Source organism: Brienomyrus brachyistius, chromosome 1 (assembly GCF_023856365.1).
Source record: "Brienomyrus brachyistius isolate T26 chromosome 1, BBRACH_0.4, whole genome shotgun sequence".
Classification (NCBI taxonomy): Eukaryota; Metazoa; Chordata; class Actinopteri; order Osteoglossiformes; family Mormyridae; genus Brienomyrus; species Brienomyrus brachyistius.
The window spans coordinates 31,864,116-31,888,788 of NC_064533.1; the positions used below are offsets into that span (position 1 = coordinate 31,864,116).

General features: G+C 47.0%; 1 protein-coding gene across 2 annotated transcripts in view; it reads right to left on the bottom strand.

The window, feature by feature from the left end:
• LOC125740237 (PHD finger protein 21B-like) overlaps positions 1–24,673 on the bottom strand; it is a 70,414-nt gene that overhangs the window by 15,854 nt on the left and 29,887 nt on the right. For both annotated transcript variants that reach the window (XM_049011139.1, XM_049011131.1), the window contains one exon: positions 8,251–8,508. In XM_049011139.1, coding sequence (XP_048867096.1) covers positions 8,251–8,508 — 258 coding nt within the window. The remainder of the gene's footprint in view (positions 1–8,250; positions 8,509–24,673) is intronic.

Genomic DNA, 24,673 nt, shown 5'->3' on the forward strand with positions numbered 1-24,673 from the left:
AAGCCATGGCTCTGTGGCGTGTGGGTCCCGAGGAGGTGTGTACTGCAGAATGGGCTTGGAAGGAATACAAGGGACAGAAGGACAGGAGACATAATGACAGGCCTTGAAAGAGAGTTCACGGTGACACTTCACGCACGGCCTCGGCTGTCAGGCTTTGGTCCAGTTCTGCTCCGTCACAGTAATGAGTGTGTTTCAGATCAAGGGCACCGGGAAGGAGCCTGCTATGGCCTTCTCGGGATGCAGAAGCCCACCGCTGCTGAAAGCACCCGCTGAGATCTCTGCCACAGGCCACACCTTCTGGCCCTCCGGTGGTCGTACACAGTAAGATCCCAAAATTGTTTTGGTAATGCTTCATGCCGTCTGTCGCTCGGCATATTATGCCGTTTACCTCTGTGTCAGAGTCCAGGAAAGCCTTTTTATAAACCCCCTAATTCAACACCTAAACAATGACAATTAACAAATGGTATCCTGGTAGCCGCCTTAGATCCGGCCTGGTAGTCTTTTCTGAGAGTCTCTGGCAAACTTTCATTCCATACTTCTTTCACCAAAGTCATTTTCCTTCAGTATTTGATTATATTCAACATAAACTTTTTTTTCTGCATTTTTTTACCCTCACGTGGCGTGTTTATCGGCCCTAGAGGGGAAAGAGAGCTCATCAACAGCAATATTGGATTGTTAGCGCTTTTAAAGTGCAGTTAAAAGCCATATACTTTTGGGAAAAGCAAATTTGACACATACATTAAATTCTGCTGACGACCGCTGTGGCCGCTTTTGTACGTCGTACCACTGCAACTGCGATTTGGCTCAGTGTGTCATTCCGGCCAGGCCAACCCTGCTGAAATAGGGGACTGCCACCCCCCCCACCCCTTTCAAGGAGCTGTCTCAGAGCAGGTCAGATGCGTTTGATCGGAAAGACCCGCAGATTATGCCACGCGGTCTTGGCACACAGACGTGCTGACCTTGCCAAGGTGAAACGGCCTGAAGACATGGTATTAATACTCAGCCAGTCCCCACCCCAGCATGTTAGCATCCTGCACTGGTGCCCAGGGGGACGGGGGGCGTGCAAGGGCCAATCGTACGGTGCTGCTCACTTTAAAGCTGTCATCCCATCACACACAGACCGGGCACAGGAGGGGTGACAAAACCGATTATAGAGTCTGACACCCAGGCCAAGTCCCTTACCTACCACTTAATTTCAGCGTTTGTATTTTAAACAAACAGCAAGAGTTTATTTTCTTCTCTCCAATCCATGGTTAGCCAAAGAGTTTCTGTGTAGTGGATCTTTACAGCCATTTTTATCAGACTAATCATTCATTTACATGAAAGTAACAAAACAAATAAAATAACCACTTTTTAATTCTGCTACCCAACTGCTATACTCATTAAAATAGTGTTAATCGAAAGGGTTAAGCAATTATTGGGCCTGTGCTGGTGGGTAAATGATATGAAATACTTTTATATGTATATACTTCCACACAGACTGACTAGTATACATATATAGGGCATAACATTTTCATTAATAACTGTGGTCACTGGAAAAAAATAACTCATTTCCATTCATCTCAGGACACAAAAACGGGAGAAGCGTTTTCAGGAAAGACAAGGGAGATCCGAGTCCTCCCACAAAAGCTGAAAGCCTCACCGTCTTCCAGCCTCAGTCCCATAGCTTTGTTGTGTTATGGGGAAGAAGGGATCTGTTCCCGTGGCAACGGATAAGACAAAATTCTTACGCTGAAAAGGCGTTCATCTTCGTAATTGCTGCCTGCTTTTAAAACCAAAGCACCCTCACGTAAACCTCCTCAAACACGCATGGTATAGCCTTGGAGGCTCGGGTTGCTTTTCCCCCATCTCGCCCCCCCCGCCATGCCTCCTCCTCTGCAGTCGCTGAGTGTTCGAGTCGCATGCTACTCGGCACTGCTACACTTCACAGTGGTGCCCACATGCCCCCTGCCCCAAGTTTGCCAGGGGCACCGGTGAGTTGTCTGTCAAGGCCCACCGTCTGCATGGCAGGTGTCGACCTGGTGGCCCTCATTAGGCTAATTCAGCTCGACCAGACCAGCATTATCCAGAAAGCTGTGAAGGGGGCAGGTTTTTCTGAGCCTCTCTTTTATGCAAAGCTACCCTTTCTGCTCGCTGAAGGAAATGTTTACTGTCCCATTTTTGCCGCAGAGAACAAAGAAACATTCCTTTTCACTGTATGTTGCATCTGTCAACCTTGGCCTGAAACCCCGCACAGCCAGACGAAAGCACATTAACAAAACGAAAATACGGTTTTCCCCACACTTTCTGTTCTATTCCATTGAAATAGCAGGGAGATGTGTGGCAATGCCATCATGTCATTGAAACACTGAGACGGAAGGATTTATGTCGAACAACAAAACCAGCAATTTCTGTAGTTTATACACATTCCATTATACACGTTTACTAGGAAAATAGGATTCAATAGACCATTCCCACTGAAATCCTTCACACTCTGCATAAGTGGAGGACGCAGGTGAAAACCTCAGCGTGCCCCATTACTGAGAAAGTGCTGGTCCCTGTGCATTACTACAGAAAGCGTCAGGTGGCTGTAGCCCATTTCTAACAGGAGGAACCTGTAGGATACATGTTACACAAGGGGCAAAGATGTATATTAAGTGGTACAGGAAAGACCCCAGAGTGCGGTACATGGCAGACCCCTAAGTGTTGCACCACCGATTGTGGTATAGGGCAGATTCTTAGCTGTTAAACCCCTGAGTGTGGTACAGGGGACATGACCTTAATGACCAATTGTCATCGTCACTGGAGCAGTGCTTGAGGACAGTACCTTACTCAGGGTACCTCAGTGGTGCCTTGCCGGTCGGGGATTCGAACCTGCAATCTTTCAATTACAAGTGGGCTTCCCTAACCATTAAGCCACCACTGCCCTAAAATGGAAAGACCTTTTGGCTGTCATAAGGGTGTGGCATTTGACCATCACCTCCATTAAGTAGCAAGCCTGTTTTGGTAGCCAACTACCCAGCCTGTACATATTCCTTACAACCGAGGAGCTCCCAACACAACAGACAGTCAAAGATCTTCCTCCATAAGTGGCCGTCAGCAGATCCTCCCGTCTCTGCAGTGCTTCACTCTGACCATGAGGCTACATCTCATTTCTTTGTTTAATCGCATTCCCCAATCGTGGCCTCCCGCTCGACGCGAGCAGCTGAGAGTCAGCGAAAACCACGGAGAGCTGAAAGGGCCGTTTGCGGGCCCCGTGAAACACCACAGGCAGCCTCTAAAAGGGTCAGCAATTCCTGCTTCAGCATTATAGCTCCATTTATCCAGGATTTCAAAGAGGCCATCATGGTGCTTCCTAACTGCACTTAAATCCAGAGACATTATCCTTCAACCATTTGATGAGATGAGATGTTCTCCACAATACTGCCGTGATTTTGAAATATGTAGCTTATAACAAAGAACCGTATTTTTCTGGAAGCAGACTTTCAGTGCATATATGTCTACCTACACACTCCTTCATTGGCGGTATTAACAATATTATTGGTGTTCAAATATGTTAATTATGTTTGTAATGTTTTTTATATCTTGATTTATAGAGCTACATATGCATTACAATAAATAATATTCAAGAAGGAAATACATCAAGAAAGCCACAGTATTAGACAGATCATCCTAACATTCGACAAGAGGCCAGACCATAGAATTAAAGACAGCTGAGACAGGAGAGCAGCAACATAAGTGCTACCTCTTTTTGGAAGTTCTCTTTACTGCCTCTAGGCGGCAGTATAAATAAAAGGCCTCACTTGCAACAGCTCTATTCTACTTAAGAAGCCCTGCTGAAGAAAAGGCTTGAGAACAGATCTACACTAATGTTGTTCTTCCATAAAACACATTCAAATGCACAATTTTCACTCAGCGGAGTGGACTGATGTTCCAAGATTTCCTTTTTAAATGGATGTATATTCATATAAATGAATATGCCTATGTTCAGCATTATAAAGAACATGCCATGTTTGTTTACAGTATTAAATGGTTTTGCTGTTTTAAAAACTCTATATTTCAAGGCCTTCAGAAGCACTTAGACAGGCTTCAAACTGCTATCCATCACTATCACACGCTGAAAAATATATAGTTTACCTGCCACTGTGAGATGCCACACTTCTAAACAGCCATTTCACATTCATTTATTTAGAAGATTCTTTTTATACACTTTTTGTCATGCAAGTGAGGAAAGCTTGAGGTCAAAGAGCAGGACAGCCAGTGTTCCTGGAGCAGACGGGGTTAACGGACTTGCTCCAGGGCCCAGTGGTGATATCATTACCCTGCTGGCCACGGGATTTAAACCCATGACCTTCTGGAAACAGGCACAGATGTCTAATTACTGAGCTGCCCACCACCACTCTGTAGAGCAAGTTGTATCGTTTTGGCAAGTTGAAGCTTGAATTGTTTGTTTTTAACAGCTTGACTTTTGTTGTTTTTCCTTATCTATGGGATTTACATTTTAAATTGTACCCAATGGTTCTAGATTAGCAAAAAAAATAAAAACTGGCTTGGGGTCCAATCACACGAGAATAGCAGCTGGACAAAAGTGTACTGGGTGAGACATGCACAAGGGTCCAAAATGCTGGAAATGTGTGTTTCACAGTCCATTCGGTGGAACATAAGCCTTTCAAAATACCTCCTCACTAGCCCTCATGGACCCTGCCAAAGCAAATATGTGTTCTGCATATTAAAGGCGGGGCACTGTTGTCTCATGCTTCTAGGGGTGGAGGTTTAAATCCCATCTCCACTGTGTGTGTGGAGTTTACCTGTTCTCCCAAAGTTGTGCAGGTTTCCTCCTGTAGTCCAAAGATACACAGTTAGGCTAGTCGGTCTAAATTGTTCCTTGTGAAGGACTGGCATCCCATGCACAGTGTATCCCAGCCTTTTGCCCTGTATTGCCTGAGATTGACTCCAGGTGACCATGACTAGGGAAGGAGGTTGGAAAGTGCATGAAAATGTTCAAGGTTTCATATTTGCCTTGTTTATACAAGGGACCCCAGGCAGCAGTTGATGGAGCAGGACAAGCCCCCCCCCCGAGCGTCCACATCCTTGCAGGCTTGCTCCGGTTTGTTGTTCTAACCAAAACCCTTCTAGATTTTGGGTGCAGGAATGGCACTGATCATACCTCCCAAACGGTGTTTCTTCTAGGGTAGCTGTGGTAGAACTTCCACAAGCTAATTGATTATCAGTCATTAACAGTCTTAAATAAGTAGCCAGGTGCCCTGTAGATCTGCATTTTCTGACCCCCCCCCCCCCCCCCCCCACACACACACACACACACACACACACCAAACAGAAACTAGCCCCCTGGCTAGTTCTGCTCTTTGACCTCTAGGGTTGATTGGCAGTTGCAATTGGCGAAAACAATGAAAGCCTAGGGTACTCAGTGGCCCCCCCATACCCCTATATCTGTGGAAGAAAGAGTACTCTGCTGTTCTCCTTCCATCTCCCCAGGCAAGAACAATGAAGCCCAAAAAAGCAGTAAAATAATCAAGTGGGCTGGCTGCTGTCCCATAGACTTGATGGGACAATAGCTAGCAGAAGGGTGAGAGAGACAATGAAGGAGGTACCGCATCTCTAATGGGACTCGTATTGCAGATGGAGGAGTGATAAGACTGCTTTGCTTGGTAAGTAATGCGTCGGCAGACTTTATTTCCACTCTCATCTCAGCTACTGGGAGCATATCCAGCTACTTTAGCTATTTACAGCACATCCTAGCATCAGAGAGAAAACACCTAATCACTTGAAACTTGTTTTTAACATGTGTGAGGAGATGTTTTCCTCCAGTCTATTCTCGACTTCAAGTGTCAAGGTCTACTTTGCTGGCGGAAGAACCTGCATTAAATGCCATCCCCCGTCATGTTATGGTGAGCTCCAGCTCAACGGCCAGCTATACCGCAGATGAAAAACTCTGGGTAACATTGTGTGATCTACCAACATTGGTTCAAATTTGTTTGGGCAATTGGCTATGGTTCATTGCCCTCAGTAGGGAGAAAATCCAATATGCATACAGCTACTTCATCTCTGTTATTTTACCAAGACTTGCATATTGTTTATATACAGATCACAGGTCATAATTCAGGTTTTATTCTAAAAATGCTAATACCTTTTTAATACCTTAATGTTTTGATAGAAATTATCCATCCATCTTCCATAACTGCTGATACACACACATATATATACACACACACACACATACACACACACACACACACACAGTTTTGTAACTATATTTTTGTGGGGACGCAACATTCATTTCTATAGGAAAAGTTCTAATCCCAACATGACACCCCTAACCCCCACCCAGCACTAACCTTAACCATAAGTAACCAAACAAAATGTGAGACTTTTGACATTTTTACTTTTTTGATTGCGTTCACAGATCTTTGTGGGGACCTGAAAAATGGTCCCCACAATGTCAAAATAAACCGGTTTTTATTACATTGTTGGGGACATTTGGTCCCTACAATGTAATATAAACATAATTCACATACACACACACAGAAACGTACCACACACAAAGTTCATTTTATAAATATATGCGCACTGTCAATCACTGCTTTGTACAACCAAAACAAAAATGTACCTCGTTTATACAAGGGAGTCTAGGCAGCAGCTGATTGCACACCGACGCTTAATTGTCATTCATACTCATTTTACAGACACAATGTAGGCTACAGAAACTCTGCTCCACTACAAAAGCAATTTAATAAGACGGGCGTCATTTTGCCTGGATTAACTGACATAAAGGGAAGCAAACGGGGTGTTTTTGGGTTTATCAATCGAATGGACCCCCGTTCCAAGGACACAGGGGATCAGCTCTGGGTTTAAGCTTAACTCATGGAGCTCGACAGCCGTCTGTACACTCCCTCGATAAGAGGAAGTGTTCCTGCTGCACTTCTCCTCCAGGCCTTTTAGCTGCCAAGCAGCTGACATCAGATAAATGCACGGCGGTGCTGCATTTATTCTGCACGTGTTCCTCCATGCCGCTGCTCAGGAGCCGCTGACGATAAGCTGCGAGGCAATTACACGGCGAAGGAAACAAAGCACTTGTTTACACTCGACTTCTCTTTTTGTAGGGGCCCTAATTTCCTTCCAGGGACCTTTGTTCTTTACGGGACTCTGTCAATGTGTGTGAGCGTGTGTGTATGTGTGTGAGCGTGTGTGTATGTGTGTGAGCGTGCGTGTAGGTGTGTGAGTGCGTGTGTGTGTGTATGAGTGCGTGTGTGTGTGCGTGAGTGGGTGTACGTGTGAGTGCGTGTATGTATTTGAGTGAGTGCATGTGTGTGTGTGAGTGTGTGTCTACGTGTGTGTTTTTGGGAGACGGGCTGCTGCTGTGGCAATACTAAGGCAATTAGCTGAACAAGCGCCTCCGGTGAGAGGTATTACTTTACTTTGCCACCGTCCTGACTACCGAAAATGTGGCTTCATCCATCCAGTGCCCCCTACAAACATGGACGCCTGCATCACACTAATGTGAGACAAGTCACTGAATTAAATACCACTTTCCGAACACAAACTCATTCTTCTAAAGTTTAACTTTCACATACCTGGTCCACAACCTCAATGGGGTGAACTTTTTCAGAATTATGCTTGTGGTAATGAATAATAAATTAAACATTACTAATATCTACCACAATCAAGAACGAAAGGACGATAACATGAAATATTGTAATTGCTCTTCAAAACAATTGCAATTATCCAAGTAAAAAATATCTAACACTTTAAGGAAACACAGTATTTTATGAAGGTCATGCTTGTAGCTTATCCTAAGAATAATTACACAGGAAATAACTTTTAATTTCCCTCCTTGACCATAAAAGGCCAAATTCAGCATATATACAGAGTGCTCAGGGTTGCTACCATCTCCCTGAGTTTGTATTGAAAAATATAATTTCAGATATTATAAAGGAGGGCAGCTTAATGAAGGTTACAGACTGGTGTTGGCTGCTGCATTCATCACTACAAAGACTAACTGGACATAAGCTATCATCTGAATATGGGAGGGACTGAATGTCCAGGAATCTGACTGCTATACTAATACCCATGACCCTGTACAGGAGATGGATGAACAGATTGATGGAGTACGTCACAAATTGTTTCACAGAAGCTGTTTTGTACACCAGGTCAAGAGGGAGCTGCGAGTGAGTTTTATAGTATTGCGGCCATTATGGCAGTAGGCTTTGCAGCAGTGCTGCAAAGTGCCGTAAAGCATTCCTGGCCCAGTACCTGTGAGTGCGGCTGTTCGCTGACTCTCCGGCCCACGGAGGATAGGCCGCTCCCGGCCACTTTGCTCGTCGTTTGCAGGTTGATAGGGGCCGTCTGCAGCGGCTCGCTGCCTGCCGCTTTTTGTCCGTTAATGTGTGCGGTCACCATGGAAACGGGAGCTTTCGCCGGCACCACAGAGATGGCTATGCTCTGGCTTGGCGGCTTGATGAGTGAGACGGGTTTGGTGCTCCCCATAGGACAGCCCCTCACCGGCAGCTTCTGCGTGAAGAAGGGAAGAGGAAGGTGAAAGACAGTCCGGCTGGAAGGAGAAAGAGGAACAACCGTGCGTCCGAGAGCTTTGCCGCGTTTATTCCACGAGCGTGAAGCTCCGGAGACTCTCTGAGATCCCCCTACGGGGTGCTTCAAAGGGCCTCCAACTCAGAGCATTAGCAGTGTTTGCTGTGACCAGACAACTTCAGCTGGAGGACACGGCAACACGGGCCTAAAACACAGGGGCATCATTAAGGCCAAGCGGGACGAGCAGGCAGTCACAGTGACCTTCCCAATCCTTCTGCATCTCCATCATCCCATATGTGGATTGCCAGCCAGACATTAACCTCTTTCTTGTGCAGAAGTAATGCATATTAATAAATATATTCACTATAAATTAAATAATACATATTACACATCAGAATATCGATAAATGCTTATTGACATTTCCAGGAGTTACGCCTCTCTATGCCTGCTTTTACCACTTTCACAAAATGGAAATCTAAGCAAATACAATTTTCTTATTTACAAAAAAAAATCTAATTTCATTAATAAACAGACAAACAGTGCATCTTATGACCAGGATTACTTTGCTTGCATTTAGACATATTGTCTTATTTTAGGAAATCTTACCAAGCGCAATTTTCTTACTCCACTGGCAGATAATTCTGCTATTTGCAGGCCATCTGATTTCAAAACAGAAACAGTTTCTCTGAAATCTCAAAGGCCATTTTTTGCAATTAAGTATCTTCAGGAAAAGGTTGGCCTGCCTTGGCTACAGCAGATTTGATGTTAAGAGCGTGTACAAGAACATGGTGATTTTATACAGGGACATGCAGACGAGGGCGCTTGTAAAAATAGATCAAAGCAGGTTTTTGTTTGCTTGTCCCTGCATTTCCACAAGTCATCTTAACCAGCATCCTAAACCCTTTTCACTCGCCTGGAGTAGAAGCCCTGAATGCCGTGCTCACTTTGAAGCGAGTTCACACTGGGCTGTTCTCCCGGTGAGTCGCTCCACGCGTAATGAGGCTCAGGGTCCTGCTGGACCTTGAAGCGGGCACTGGGCCTTCCTGTCTTTGACCGCACCACAGTGGCCGGCGGGCTCACAAAGAGCCATGGTCATCGTCATGCCACTCACATTCAGCATGCCCCATATCACCCCCCCCCCACACACACACCTTACTCCTCCTCAGCACAGGAGCCAACATAAGTACAGCCTGCTTTCTCCCCTCTCCTCTCCTGTTCTCCCCTATCCTCTCTGACACAACCAGTGAAGCTGGATGAGAGCAGAGCCTCTCTAAATATTTCATATCCTATTCTACTGCCCATCTTTATTTTTGCCGCCTTTCATCGCCTTATAAGACGAGGCTTAGATGGAGCGGGGGGGGGGGGGGGGGTGTGCACTGGGGCGGAGGGAAAGGGGCCTTTCATTCTCAAATGTGTATTGATGAGGGGGATTTTGTTCCTCTCCTTCTGTGCATCTGCCTGAGATTGTACCCAAATGCCCTGCCATGAACACTTAAAATCAAGCCGCAGAACGAAGGCCAGACTCGCAGCAGAAATACCAGGACCTTTGCTCAAAGGCAGATTAAGAAAAAAAAACATCTCTAAAGGATCTTGGGGTCTTAGAAGAGTCAACAGCTTAAGGATCCTTTGATATGAATTGAATGACACTGGAATAATGGAATTCACCAGGAGAATGTCACACAACAGCATCACCTCGAAGCATCTTCAGAGCGAGCAGTCGGACACAAGCGTGTTTTCTCAGCGATAATTAGAAAGACGCACTCACAAGCCGTCTGACTGGCCGAGTCCTTCACCCGAGTTTTCTAGCGAAAGCCTCACTGGGTGAAAGAATCAATCCCTGCCCAACCTTTGCACAGCTCAGCCAACCGAGAATCACCCACACAGGACACGGACGGCCCACCCTCTCATTACAGAGGCACAACACGGGGAAGTCAGGGGGGTGGTCTGAGATTAATTTTGAGGCTTCTGGCTGGGACGATGTGTATTTAATCAGCCCCCACAGTCTCCGTCAGCGCGCGTTTTGTGTTCTTAAAACTAATGGCCGGGGGAAGGTGGGGGCCATCCACGAACTCCGATGTGGAATAAATTCATGGAATCATGAAGGGGGGAGGGGGCAGAAAGAAGGAGGGGGCGCTAGATGGAGAAAAGCTTTTTGGGGTGGAGGGAGGGTCTCCGTGGAGATTCAAGTCTTGCTTTGTGTCAGGACCTGTTCTAGTCAGCGGGTGCTCTCATTTTCTTTTGCAGTAAGGGGCGAGAATGGAGCACTCCACTCTGGGCCACCATTAGGAGGCCTCACCCCCCTCCAACAAACACACACACACAAAGTAGCGCGGCCCGTGACGCGAGATCAGTCATCAGTTACTATGACGCTGCTTCATCACACCCTGTAGTGAATTTCGGTTCGAAGAAAAATATGTTTCTTTCAGCCTCTTTTCTGTGAGGGTGACAGGGGGTGAAACACTGAGCACAAGGCTAACGCTTCAACGCAAGATTAGCCACGTTAAACTTGGAAGGTACGCTCCCCCCTTTCCACCCTTAGCTAAAAGTCTCAAAAAGAATAGGGACCTATGTTTACCATTTTAACTGAGATACAGTTACTGAAGGATGCGTTGTCCAGGGTAACATTTTTAACTTTGTCAATATTTAGATTTACACTTCCAACTCTGTAAACTGCACAGATTGTCTGTGAAGAGAGAGGTAAATTAACCACGGGCAAGTAAATCGAAAGCAAAGGAGTGAAACCAAATGCAAAAGTCATCGTTATAAGCGCCGCGGCCAATTAAAAGAGCGCGAATGGTTCCCTGCTGCAGGAACAAAGAGCGTTAAAAACAGCCTGAGATTGTCGAGTGAATAGAGACTTCATTTGGCCTGTTATTTATTTATCCTTGAACAATGTGTGCAGTGGTACCATTGTTTTAGCCGATCAATGTAATCCACAGGCAGAAAAAGCACCAGCCAGCATCTGGGAGAGGGCTGCCGTTTGTTCAGTCAAAAGGGTTCCTCTGATTCTCTCAAAGGTCACCCATTAACATCACTGGCCTAATGGCATGGAGTCCCTCCCCCGCCCATTCCCAATGGAAGAGAAAGCGACCTGAATTGGGGGGGAGGCTTACAGGCAAACTAAGGCACATTGTTTTCACTGGTCCTCTCTGGGACCTGGATAAAAACCTTGAGGACTAGAAAACAACAATTAGCTCTTCGGGAAGCTGATAGCGAAAATTCCGGATGTGAGCCCAAGAGAAACGTTGCTGAATCGCTCCCCGGATGTAGATGGATCCCAAGCACAGTTACTCTTAACGTAAACGTCACACATTTTCGGCGATTGTATATTAATGGATATATCACTGCAGTAGCGGGCCAGCTGCCAATTTCTGTCATCCTCTTCATCGGAGATCAGAGAACCACTTCTGGGGGGAGACTTAATTGCAGGTATTATGTCATTAGAAGCCCTCGGAAGCCCTTGGGTATGGACTTGTACACTGAAAATCCTGCCCTAATGTACCCTTTGAGGACAGCACTTTGAGGCATTAACTGTTTCTCAAAAATTGCCAATATGAGTGACTATTACCCACAGAAGGAGCAAGACAGGTACCAGCAGCTGTGTTGTGCCAAAGATTTACGGCGCAACAGGGATTTTAACCAGTTTGATAAGCTTATGAACATTTATTTGAACACCACCGGTGTTTCAGATACCATTTCTTTCAGTTAACTTTTAGCTTGGCCGTGGTCGAGGTAAACGCTATCTCTGAGAGCCAAAGCTATTCGGGATCTCGCCTCAAAACAGGATCCGGATAATGCCTAGAAGAGTTAGGAGGCCCGTTTTCAACATACAGAGTGTGTGGGCAAGGCTGGGCCAATCCGCAAATGCAGCTGTTGTTATGGTGATGGCGCATGCAGCCAGGTGCATGCGAGACCAGGGATTCGATAAGACCATTGACTGCAGCATGCTGGAAATAATTCTTAGACTGAGACAACTTGCTTATACCCAGAGGGCCATACTGATCAATTGGTCTCCATGGTATGCTTAAGAGGTAGATGTTTCACAAGTTAACACCTTCAGAGTAAGCAGAAGAAGGCATGGCGGTTCACTGGAAAGCCAGGAAGGGTTCTGCTCTCCTTTAGCAGGGGACAGTTACCATGAGGTTAAGTCAACAACCAGGCCTTTGGAGTCAACACAGTGAAGTGCTGAGGAAGAGAAAGAGTGCCGCGTCAAGCACCAGGCTCCCTGACAGCAGGATGCATGGGGTACAGCGCTGTACCACATTAGCATGACTGTTTATAAGGAGTAATAAAGGATATTAGTCAAAAAAACGAGCAGCAACCAGGCTCTTGTGACCCAAAGCACAATGCAATTCCATTAACGGCTTAGCTTAGCGGTTGGATCCTCCTGTATTATTTGGAACTTTTAACATAATTGCTTGCTTAGCAGATTAAAATGCTCACAAATGTGCGTGAGACCACAGCCACAGTGTCCTGCTTGGGAGGGGGTCTCTCTATCCTGTGCCACTGTAGAGGGAAGCATCAGGCAATCCCGACTCATGACGATGGACTCTGGGTGTACTGAGACCCCAGTTCTTCAGCTGATGTTAGCAACAGCCAAGTTAAAAGGGAGTAACTTTCAAAAAATAAGAGCAATACACTGGAATAAACTGACCAACGACAGATTGCTCTAGAAGAAATGCCACCATCTGAAAATGAAGAGCTCCTTCGGTGATAGTGGATGTCAGGGTATTATGGCCTTATGATTATAATTAGGACTGTTAACATTTCCAAGAACACTTGGCAGCACTGATGTGACTCTGTACAGCTCTGGGCCGTGTCAGAACAGCGGCAAATGGCAAGAACCGGATGAGTGGGTTTCGGATCAATTACGTGGGTAATCCATAGTTTCCGTCTCCTTGTGGATATGACTGAGGTAACCGAATTCCTGGGAAGGAAGGGCTATTTTTACCAGCTGTTTCTCAGTTGAACCCCCGGCGAGAAAAAGGACACTGGCATCATCTCAAAGTCACCAAATCACACCATCAGCAATTATCAACGTTCACTTAAGCTCCACCCCGAAAACTTTCCAGGAAGTTGTCCTGGCTAATCAGGCCTCATATCTCCAGGCTCTGTAACCAATGCTGCACCGCTAAGCTAATCCACCGTGTCTTCTGAAAAACACAGTCACGGAATTAATTATCTCCCAGACGGCAGATAAACAGCTCCTCTTAGGTTGAATTTCCCAAAGATACGTACTAATTGCAATTTTTTTCTTATTCCTGCTTTTTTTTCTACCAACAGATAACGTAACGCATCGACCGTTCATTATCTCGCCCCAGAAACAGCGAGCGCAAAACTGTCCTGTGAAACGATGATTTGACGGCATGGAGAAAGCGAAATTAAATTCTGACTCCCAATTTCCTTCCAAGAGAAAACAATTTAATCGCATGGTCCCGTCTATGTCTGTAGACAATAAACCCATTTAAATGCAAATCTTACAGACCCAGGCTCTGACTATCCCGACGCATGCATCGTTGCATTGAGATGCCATGAGGAAGAGGGGGGGCTCCCCTGCAGCCACATCCCACCTGTCCCCCCCTTCAAAAAACAAACGGTGAAAGATGAATGGATGGTGGACTCCATGTACATATATAAACTATTCGCATGTCAGGCACACATCATCAGTGTTTTCTGGACTGAGACTTGAAACGAAAACAGGAAGTGATTTTAGAAAAATCCCCCTCCGAATGACACTTCAGCTTTTCGCATGTGCTATCAAAACAAGCTGGGAAGCCATTAAGATTTAAACTGCTAAAAATAGGTTTGTTATTCCTCGGAGTGAAGCACTGGTGGCACAAGCGTGGCGAGCATGTTCTGTATGACTAATCTCACTAAGTTCAGCTTCTGGGCTCCACTGAATTCTAAATCTGTCAAATATTAAACATTCAATGCACTCTGGAAATTAAATGGGAAATCCAGGAGCCCCCCGGCCCCACCCCCTCCTGGCAGTTTTAAGCAAATCGTCCAGTCAGATTCTGTTATGCAACTACAGGGTAAAGGATGCTCTCCCTACAACAGATCATTGCTTGAAATAAGATGGTGTATCCACACGGGGGAGGGGGGGCGGAGTACTATCATGTCTGTCATGTTTTCAATTTAACAAACAACACAGCTGTTCTGATCCCCGAAGGAGGTCCTTCACGGATTTACGCTAAACACACATCTTGTTCCTCTGGCCTCTTTCCTCCATATATCTCACATAGTGTGTTTTCCCTCTTTGAACCAACTGGTCCATGGATGTCACCCCACACCACCGATGTCCCCGTGGGGGGGGCAACCTAGAGCCAGGTGTAAAGGCTGTTCCCCTTCATCATCCTCCCTTCCTCCTGGGCCAGTTCAGATCCCCCCTCCCAACATAAACAGAAGGAATACCCGGTTTCCACTCTCCCCCCCGCCTATCAACCCACATGAAACCGACTACTGACCCCCAGCCACAAGACCGAATCTCTGACAGCTTATTGAGGACTTAGCATAAGCTTAATCAAACCAGAAACCCCTTTTAGCAGTTAATACAGAAATCCTTGCCGTGCTGATAAGGCCATATAATATTCTAGTGAAAAGTTCATTTTCCTGAAGATTTTTGATAAGAATAATAATAATAAAAAAAGTTAAACTGTTACCATTGTCTGTTTCCCATTCAAAATAATCAGTCTGCCTTTGACAAATTCTCATGTGGTTTCTCAAAAATGTTCATACGGGATCTAAACCCTATCATAAGCCAGATTATAAGTACATATATATTTTAGCGTAAGGAAACAAGTAGGGCATGTTAGCCTACACCGTGGTACCAAGGTCAAATTTCCATGCCCGCCTTCCTAGCAGCGTGTGAGAGATCCACATGAGACTTCTGTTATTCACGTGATTAGAGAGTGTGTCAAAGGATCAAGATGTTAGGAATTTCCTTCTGGTTCTTTAGTAACTTTCTAAGCTGTCGGACTTGCAGGACGTTTGCCGAATGGCACAGGTGCAGCCAGGGGCGCTGTAAAGGGGGGGTAAATGATGATGATTCTCGGGGCCCATGACTGAGAGGGGGCCCAGAGAAGCCCCCAATAAACTGTGTTGGGGGCCCTGTCAAGATTCTTTTCATGGGGCCCAAAATCCTTAGCAGCGCCCCTGGGTGCAGCTAGAGCCCAGCGTCCATAGCGATGGCAAAAAGCGACACAGTGAGCAGCAGCGACTGGCCGCTCTGTGCTTCTCAGAAGTGCCTCTGTAGGGTTTAATGTGACACTGAATGAGCTGATCAAAATTTATTTAGTATAGCAGCGCAGTCAATTTTTTACCAGCAAGTCAGTAAACATTTTGTGGTGATGTTCAGGGACTTTTTCAGAGGAATTTGAAACATAGAAAAAAAACCTAAGATATCAATACTGAGAAAAGCTATAGATGATGCACTAATCCCTTCAATAAAAACGCCTCCTGGAAGTTGTCCTCTTGGAGAATGATGTTTATAAGTACTAAAATTCATTAAAAAGAAAAAGAAATGATAATCCAACTGGTGGATGTGAAAACCTGAGAGAAGAGCAATATAAATGTATATTATTATTGATTTATTATCCATCCATCCATTGTCCAAACCGCTTATCCTACCGGGTTGCGGGGGGTCCGGAGCCTATCCCGGAAGCAACTGGCATGAGGCAGGGAACAACCCAGGATGGGGGGCCAGCCCATCGCAGAGCACACTCACACACCATTCACTCACACATGCACACCTACGGGCAATTTAGCAACTCCAATTAGCTTCAGCATGTCTTTGGACTGTGGGGGGAAACCGGACGACATGGGGAGAACATGCAAACTCCACACACATGTGACCCAGGCGGAGACTCGAACCCGGGTCCCAGAAGTGTGAGGCAACAGTGCTAACCACTGCACCACCATGCCGCCCCTTGATTTATTATATAATAATTCAATTCAGAGCTTATTTTAATATATGTCCAGAGACAAGTAACCATAAACAACAGGTGCAGATCTGAACTGCTTACATGCCTTGAGATGCCTGCTCCTTCATAACCAGTGAGATGTAGGCAGCTCTCTCGCAGTCAGCCAACCACACGTACAACTGCACCTACAGTTCCAGTACAGCAGCCGGGATCGCGTCCAACCTCTGCCTCATTACCGTGCCTCATTTCCAGGCAAATATTTGGATGATCAACACCCACCACCCCCATCCTTCCACACACAACAACCCCACCCATAACATTATTCCATTAATGCTGAGCTTCACCTTTGATTACGGGGCTCCTCTGAACTCTTGACCAAGTTGGAGGTCAAGTAACATCTTCACTGTGCTGGGATCAGGCTATATAATCTTCCGTTAACATTCCTATACACAGTGTGGAAAAACCTCCATAAACCCTAAAATATCAATCAGAAAATCTATGGATGCCTACACTAAGAATTTGTTAATACTAATAATTAATCTTCTTACTTATTTAAGTAAGTTTTCATAATGCAAAATATAAGAGGACTTTAACCATACTGCGTGTGAATGCAGCAGGAAAGCAAGTGCGTCTCAAGCAGGCCTCTCCAGCTCTAGGCTTCTGGGAAGTAAAGCTGTGAATTCGTAGGGATCTGTTCCCGAGGTGTGAAGTCGAATGGAACGAGGCAGATGGAAAAGCAGTGCAGTAAAAGGCTTTGCTTATTTCTCACTGTGAAAAAAACCACAGCCCACGCCGCCTCGCTGTCTGTCGAGGGCTGCATCAAGACACCACAGACAGAGGAGCATCAAGGAAGAAGGAGACAAGGCAAAGAAGCTAGATCTGCAGGCTCCTTTTTAAATATCCAGGAGCGTGTGGGGGGGGCTCCCACTTACCTGCCAATCAATATACAGAGACTGGCAGACAGACAGCAGAAAGCAGCCAATCGATGTTGGCAAACAGGCGACGGAAAGGCCAATCAAAAACCGTCGAGATGGGGGGCGGGAGCTGAGCTTGATTGCGTGGCTACAGATAGTGGGCAAACGTCCTTTCTAGCGTGCCCCGGAGAAATTCCGCCATGTTTGTTTTCATCTCTAATAAAGCACTCCCACGCTGTGAAGTGGAAAGGTGGCATTTTGACTGCTTTCAAATTTGAAAAAAAAAGTATATTCTATTAATTATGATACATGGAACCTCAAACAAAGAAAACACTGAATTCCTTACATTTTATTTACCCTGTTTAAACACCCTGTTTAACACATAACAAATAAATACTGGAGATAAAGCAACGTAGGCACCCTGTCCAGACTCCAGGGGGGCTGTAATTTCTCTTTATAAATTAAGATAAAAGTATCAAGTAAGCAAATAAATAATTCAGCATCACATTTTTTAGAGATGAGGTGGGAAAAATATATGAGCCCTGTCCAGTAATGTCAACATGCCGTATTCATGTAAGAAGAAGAGGAAACAGGAGGAAGGTGATGGGCAGGGTCTGTGCCATTTATAACTAGGAGGGGGGTGCCTTGCTGGAAGAGGGGCAGGTCTGTATGGTTTGTGACTGGCAGGAGGGGCCACTGTGCTCCACATCATTCAGGAGGTGGGGGTGTCGCTCTCCAACCTCCAGCAGAGCCTGAAACTGGACGGGTGGTGGGGAAGGGGGCAGGGAGAGGAAGGAAAGGATGGAGGGGACAGCTGGCGTTCCCACAGAAAGTGGCAGGGATTGGGGAGGGGAAGCCGCGTGATTGGACGGCTGGCCCCCCGAGTGCGTGTGTGTGTGTATGGCAAGCTCTGAGGCCTGGGCCCACCATGGAGCGCAGCAGATGGACCCCCACTGACGTTAACTCGAGACAGATGCAGCAGCAAAGAGCAACAACCACACAATGGCAAACTGAGGTAGACGAGGGGAACAGCGACATGAAAATGAGTAACAGGACAGGGACACGGGATAGGAAACTACAGGATTACAGCAGCAACGTGAGAAAGAGAGACAGGACAGGGACATGGGGGCAGAAAACTACAGGAGGACGGCAGCAATGTGAGCAAGAGAGACAGGACAGGGACATGGGGGCAGGAAACTACAGGATTACAGCAGCAACGTGAGAAAGAGAGACAGGACAGGGACATGGGGGCAGGAAACTACAGGACGGAAACAACGTGAGAAAGAGAGACAGGACAGGGACATGGGGGCAGGAAACTACAGGACGGAAACAACGTGAGAAAGAGAGACAGGACAGGGACATGGGGGCAGGAAACTACAGGACGGAAACAACGTGAGAAAAAGAGACAGGACAGGGACATGGGGGCAGGAAACTACAGGACGGAAACAACGTGAGAAAGAGAGACAGGACAGGGACGCAGGGACAAGAAACTACAGGAGGACGGCAGCAACGTGAGAAAGAGAGACAGGACAGGGACATGGGGGCAGGAAACTACAGGAGGACGGCAGCAAAGTGAGAAAGGGAGACAGGACAGGGACATGGGGGCAGGAAACTAAAGGAGGACGGCAGCAAAGTGAGAAAGAGAGACAGGACAGGGACATGGGGGCAGAAAACTACAGGAGGACGGCAGCAATGTGAGCAAGAGAGACAGGACAGGGACATGGGGGCAGGAAACTACAGGATTACAGCAGCAACGTGAGAAAGAGAGACAGGACAGGGACATGGGGGCAGGAAACTACAGGACGGAAACAACGTGAGAAAGAGAGACAGGACAGGGACATGGGGGCAGGAAACTACAGGACGGAAACAACGTGAGAAAGAGAGACAGGACAGGGACATGGGGGCAGGAAACTACAGGAGGACGGCAGCAAAGTGAGAAAGGGAGACAGGACAGGGACATGGGGGCAGGAAACTAAAGGAGGACGGCAGCAAAGTGAGAAAGAGAGACAGGACAGGGACATGGGGGCAGAAAACTACAGGAGGACGGCAGCAATGTGAGCAAGAGAGACAGGACAGGGACATGGGGGCAGGAAACTACAGGATTACAGCAGCAACGTGAGAAAGAGAGACAGGACAGGGACATGGGGGCAGGAAACTACAGGACGGAAACAACGTGAGAAAGAGAGACAGGACAGGGACATGGGGGCAGGAAACTACAGGACGGAAACAACGTGAGAAAGAGAGACAGGACAGGGACATGGGGGCAGGAAACTACAGGACGGAAACAACGTGAGAAAAAGAGACAGGACAGGGACATGGGGGCAGGAAACTACAGGACGGAAACAACGTGAGAAAGAGAGACAGGACAGGGACGCAGGGACAAGAAACTACAGGAGGACGGCAGCAACGTGAGAAAGAGAGACAGGACAGGGACATGGGGGCAGGAAACTACAGGAGGACGGCAGCAAAGTGAGAAAGGGAGACAGGACAGGGACATGGGGGCAGGAAACTAAAGGAGGACGGCAGCAAAGTGAGAAAGAGAGACAGGACAGGGACATGGGGGCAGGAAACTACAGGAGGACGGCAGCAAAGTGAGAAAGCGAGACAGGACAGGGACATGGGGGCAGGAAACTACAGGACGGAAACAACGTGAGAAAGAGAGACAGGACAGGGACATGGGGGCAGGAAACTACAGGAGGACGGCAGCAAAGTGAGAAAGAGAGACAGGACAGGGACATGGGGGCAGAAAACTACAGGAGGACGGCAGCAACGTGAGAGCAATGGAGAGGAGAGGACAGGGACATGGGGGCAGGAAACTACAGGAGGACGGCAGCAATGTGAGAGCAATGGAGAGGAGAGGACAGGGACACGAGGATGGGAGCCACAAGAGGACGAGAGACCGCATGCTACCTGTTGTTTGCTGGTCCTGAGTGTCACACTGCATTTACTGGATTTTTCTCCAGCTAAGTGTGTAACATATTAAATTAATTAAATCAAGATGCTGAGTGATTGGCTTGCATTGTTCATAAGTTGGGGGTGTCAATTATTTCAACTTATTTCTTTTGGATTTTTAATACATATGTTAGCCTTTTAAAATAAAGAGTAGTACAACCCATACACTATTAAGTGTATGAATGGCTTGTCTAAATTAGGTTCAGTGTTAATTTAATATGCTGCCTGAAAAATTAACATGATTAAATAAAGGGCACACACTTATGTTTATTAGAATATAAAACACATTAATGGACATTCTTTCTAAATGCGCCTGCAGTTTGTGACCCTTGACGTATAAATCAAGGAGCAGGCCTGAAGTAACCAACAGTGAATAGATTAGAAGCGTAAAACACAACAGAAATAAGGCCCATCATAAAGTGACGATCTCTAATAAATTATTCAAATAATGCATCAATTATTAAAATAATGCAACAAACACTACATTTTAAATGAAGCATTTCAAAATACGCCCCTTAAAGTAGAGAACATGACAAAATCTGAAGCAGAAGTAATTATGATACTGGACCTCAGATTTAATGACTTCCTGTTGCCTCCCAAGGGGACGGTTGAGAGCCTCTTCCAGGACTTTGCCTGGGGCAGGTTGTGGGCATTTACCGCCGGTGTGGGGGGGCGCTGCCAGTCGGATGGCACTGAAGACGCCGGACATCACCGGGAAAGCCACGAGTGCGCTCAACACAGGTGTAACATCGTATCACCATTGATCACGATTACAGGGTGAATTCTGCCCTGAGCAGGTTCCACAGATGCTGATAGGTGACCATTCTGTCGGGTGGCTTGGGGTAACTCTGGCCAATCACAGGTTGGAGCTGCTCCTGCAGAAGGTGAAACCAGCCAATCCCTTGCATAGGGGGCCAAGCTGAGGAGTAAAGCTGTCCTTCCAAACACAGCCAGAGACGAGTGTGGCAAGAGATGGTCCTGAGCCCCGAGAGAGCGGGAGGGTCTGTGCTTAGCTCAAAATGAAGATCAGCCCCTCCCTACCCCCACCCCCTGGATGCATTCCGATGGAAACCTCCATCTTAAACAGCCAAGAGGGCCTTATCTTGGCCTCATCAGGCACACAGGAGACGTGCGTCTCACCGATACCACTGCCATGTGCCTGACCGGGTATGTGCAGAATACAGGTCTGCTGGGAAGGTGTGACCACACACACACACACACACACACACACACACAAATCACTAAGGAGACACTGACTCTAGCTGCAAATATAATATAATATACCTGACCCCTAAATCCACCCCAACATAGTACTTTTTAGTGTTTTGTTTTTTTTTCTTTTCCTTTTAAAGAAACACATTTTTATCTTTATTTCCTGTGGGTATTTCTTCAAGGACTGCATTCTTCAAAAATCTAAAACACACACACGTTTGCAGACATATCTTCGTGGGGACTCTTAGCCGATAACCAGCCTAACTTGAACAAACTTTAACCGTAAACAAACAAAACACAAGACTTTTGACATCTTTAGTTTTTTTGAGTGCTGTTACAGATTTTTTACAAAAGTTGAGTTTCCCCTTGTGAAGACCGAAAAAATGGTCCCTGCAATCTCAAAATAAAACATTTTTATCACATAGTGGGTACATCTGGTCCCCAAAATGTAATATATACATAAACCACACACACGCCAAAGCCCTCACGCCGCCTCCCACAGGGGGACAGTGTCGCGCTGGCCATAATGGCCGAGGTCTTCATCATGGCTCCCAGAAATAGTTATTCCTGTTCTTGCCTCAGGGGGCGCTCCCCGGGCCCCGGCTGGTAGCGCGAAGGTGGGTTTTCATCTCGAATGCTCTCGCTGCCGAATGCCACTGCGTCTCAGAGTACCAAGAAAGGAAAGAGGCACTTTGCAGCTAGCTAGCATAGTAGTGAGGGTGAGGGGCCATTTTAGGTGAATAATGTTGCCTTTCATGTATGACGCAATCTTACATTATCAGACAGCAGGAAAAATCCCTGTCAAAGGACAGTTCCGATCAATAATGGAAAAGGTAAGTGCACCTGAACAGCATTATAATATGTTTTATTTCAACTAATTTGTAAATGCACAATTTAATAAAACCATTTGGCATGCCTCCATCCCTAAAATGTTTTAAGTCATTATTTATTAATTTGATGTTTTTATTATGGGATGTTCCCTGCTCGGCTCTCTGATGCAGTGGCATTGAAAGGCAGTGTTTACCAGTTTACAAGCAAAGCACTCTTGTTTAAATTCATGAGACACCCCTGGGATCACGCTTGACGCATAGCCTCAGGGTCGACCGGAGAGCGGTTCCATACCCTCCCCTGAACTCACTGGGCTGGCTCAGCATGTCAGTTCGTCCCCTTGAGGCGGCAGGTGAACTTTGACATGGGAGAAGTGCCAATTTTGTTTGATCAAGTAGCCGGATCTCACAGTACCGAGCTTACCCGTAGATGAAACGTGGCTTGCATGCAACACATGTTTGTGAAAGTGTTCTTCTAGTTGGCTACAGAAAAAGTTGGGCTCTCAGATTCGTCCTATAACAAGTCCTGCAAGCTCCCTAAATCCTCGACACAGCTGGCTTCACGTCTGCGTTGCTCGGGTGATTGTCGCGCAGTCTGTTCTGCGCGACACATGCACATGCGAGAAGACACACGCTGATGGACAGACTTGGTGACGCAGACACGCACACGTGTGTTACCATGGGTGCATGCATGCACATTCACGCTACGGGCATCTTCAGTCCCAGACAGCATCCATAATGACTCCCACAGATACTCTCACAGACAGAAACACTCCCTCCCTGTGTCAAGACTATGCCCTCTGTAGAATGGACACATTGGGATCATCTCAGGAGAAGCAGGTGGATTGGCACTTCTGGAAGGAACATTTTCTCTACTGGTCTCCTGAGTGTCTTATAAAAGTAGAACCCACCAGACTGACCATGTACTACCTTGACATGGAGGGCAGCTGGGCGGCTGGACCTCAAACAACAAAAGAGTCACATCAAACAACCACATAGCTGCCCGCTAATTCAGTGCTGCAGCTATAAAGGCTGATTTTCCTGATCAGGGCTGTGGTTTGTGTGATCTAGAACAGTTCATACCGTAAACCATTCTGTGGATGGTGCAGCTTCTGGAGTAACTGATGTGGACAGCAGGGTAGCGAGTAGGAGCGTGTCAGTGGCAGGGGTGGGGGTCAGTGGCGGGGTAGTGGCAGGGGTGAGGTCAATGGCAGGAGCAGGTCAGTGGCATGAGCAGGTCAGTGGCAGGAGCAGGTCAGTGGCAGGGGCAGGGTAGTGGCAGGGGTGGAGTCAGAGGCAGGGGCGGAGATAGTGGCAGGGGTGGGGCAGTGGAAGGGGCGAGGTAGTGGCAGGAGCAGGTCAGTGGCAGGAGCGGGTCAGTGGCAGGGGCAGGGTAGTGGCAGGGGCGGAGTCAGAGGCAGGGGCAGAGTCAGTGGCAGGGGTGGGGCAGTGGAAGGGGCGGGGTAGTGGCAGGAGCGGGTCAGTGGCAGGAGCGGGTCAGTGGCAGGGGCAGAGGCGGAGTCAGTGGCAGGGGCGGAGTCAGTGGCAGGAGCAGGTCAGTGGCAGGGGCAGGGTAGTGGCAGGGGCGGAGTCAGTAGCGGGGTAAGTGGCAGGAGTGGGTCAGTGGCAGAGGTGGGGTCAGTGGCATGGTCAGTGGCAGGGGCAGGGTCAGTGGCAGAGGTGGGGTCAGTGGCATGGTCAGTGGCAGGGGCAGGGTCAGTGGCAGAGGTGGGGTCAGTGGCATGGTCAGTGGCAGGGGCAGGGTCAATAGCAGGGTAGTGGACGTTTCCGGTCACCTGGTAGCCCAAGGCCACATCGACACACCTACAGATTTACAGATGCATTTGCACATTTACAGGATAGCGACAGAGAGCTCTGCATGGCCACAGCCTCAGACGAGGCTCGCGAGAGACACTTAACCACCTGACACCCTGTCTCCCCATTATTCCCCTTTTATCTTCCTCGTTAACTATGTCTAACGATGCCCCAGGGAGACAACAAAAGCAGGCCTTCGACGAGAGACCCACCAGTTACACCATGGCTTGGTCAAGTGTCCGTTTCAACATGGAAATCTAAGCAGACGAGGCCAAACAAGGAGACTTGCAAGGACCAAAGAGAACATCTGTGATTGCTAAGAAGTTCCATTTTACACTTGCATAACATCAAACAAACCTGTTATATTCCACCTACACGGTCACTATCCCAATCTTCAGACATTTCTTTCCAGAACTTTCAACTAAATCACTCACACCATTTAATTCTGTCTGATAAATTTCTGTGAATGTCTCCAAGAACTGCCCCACCATCCTGTCGCAAGATT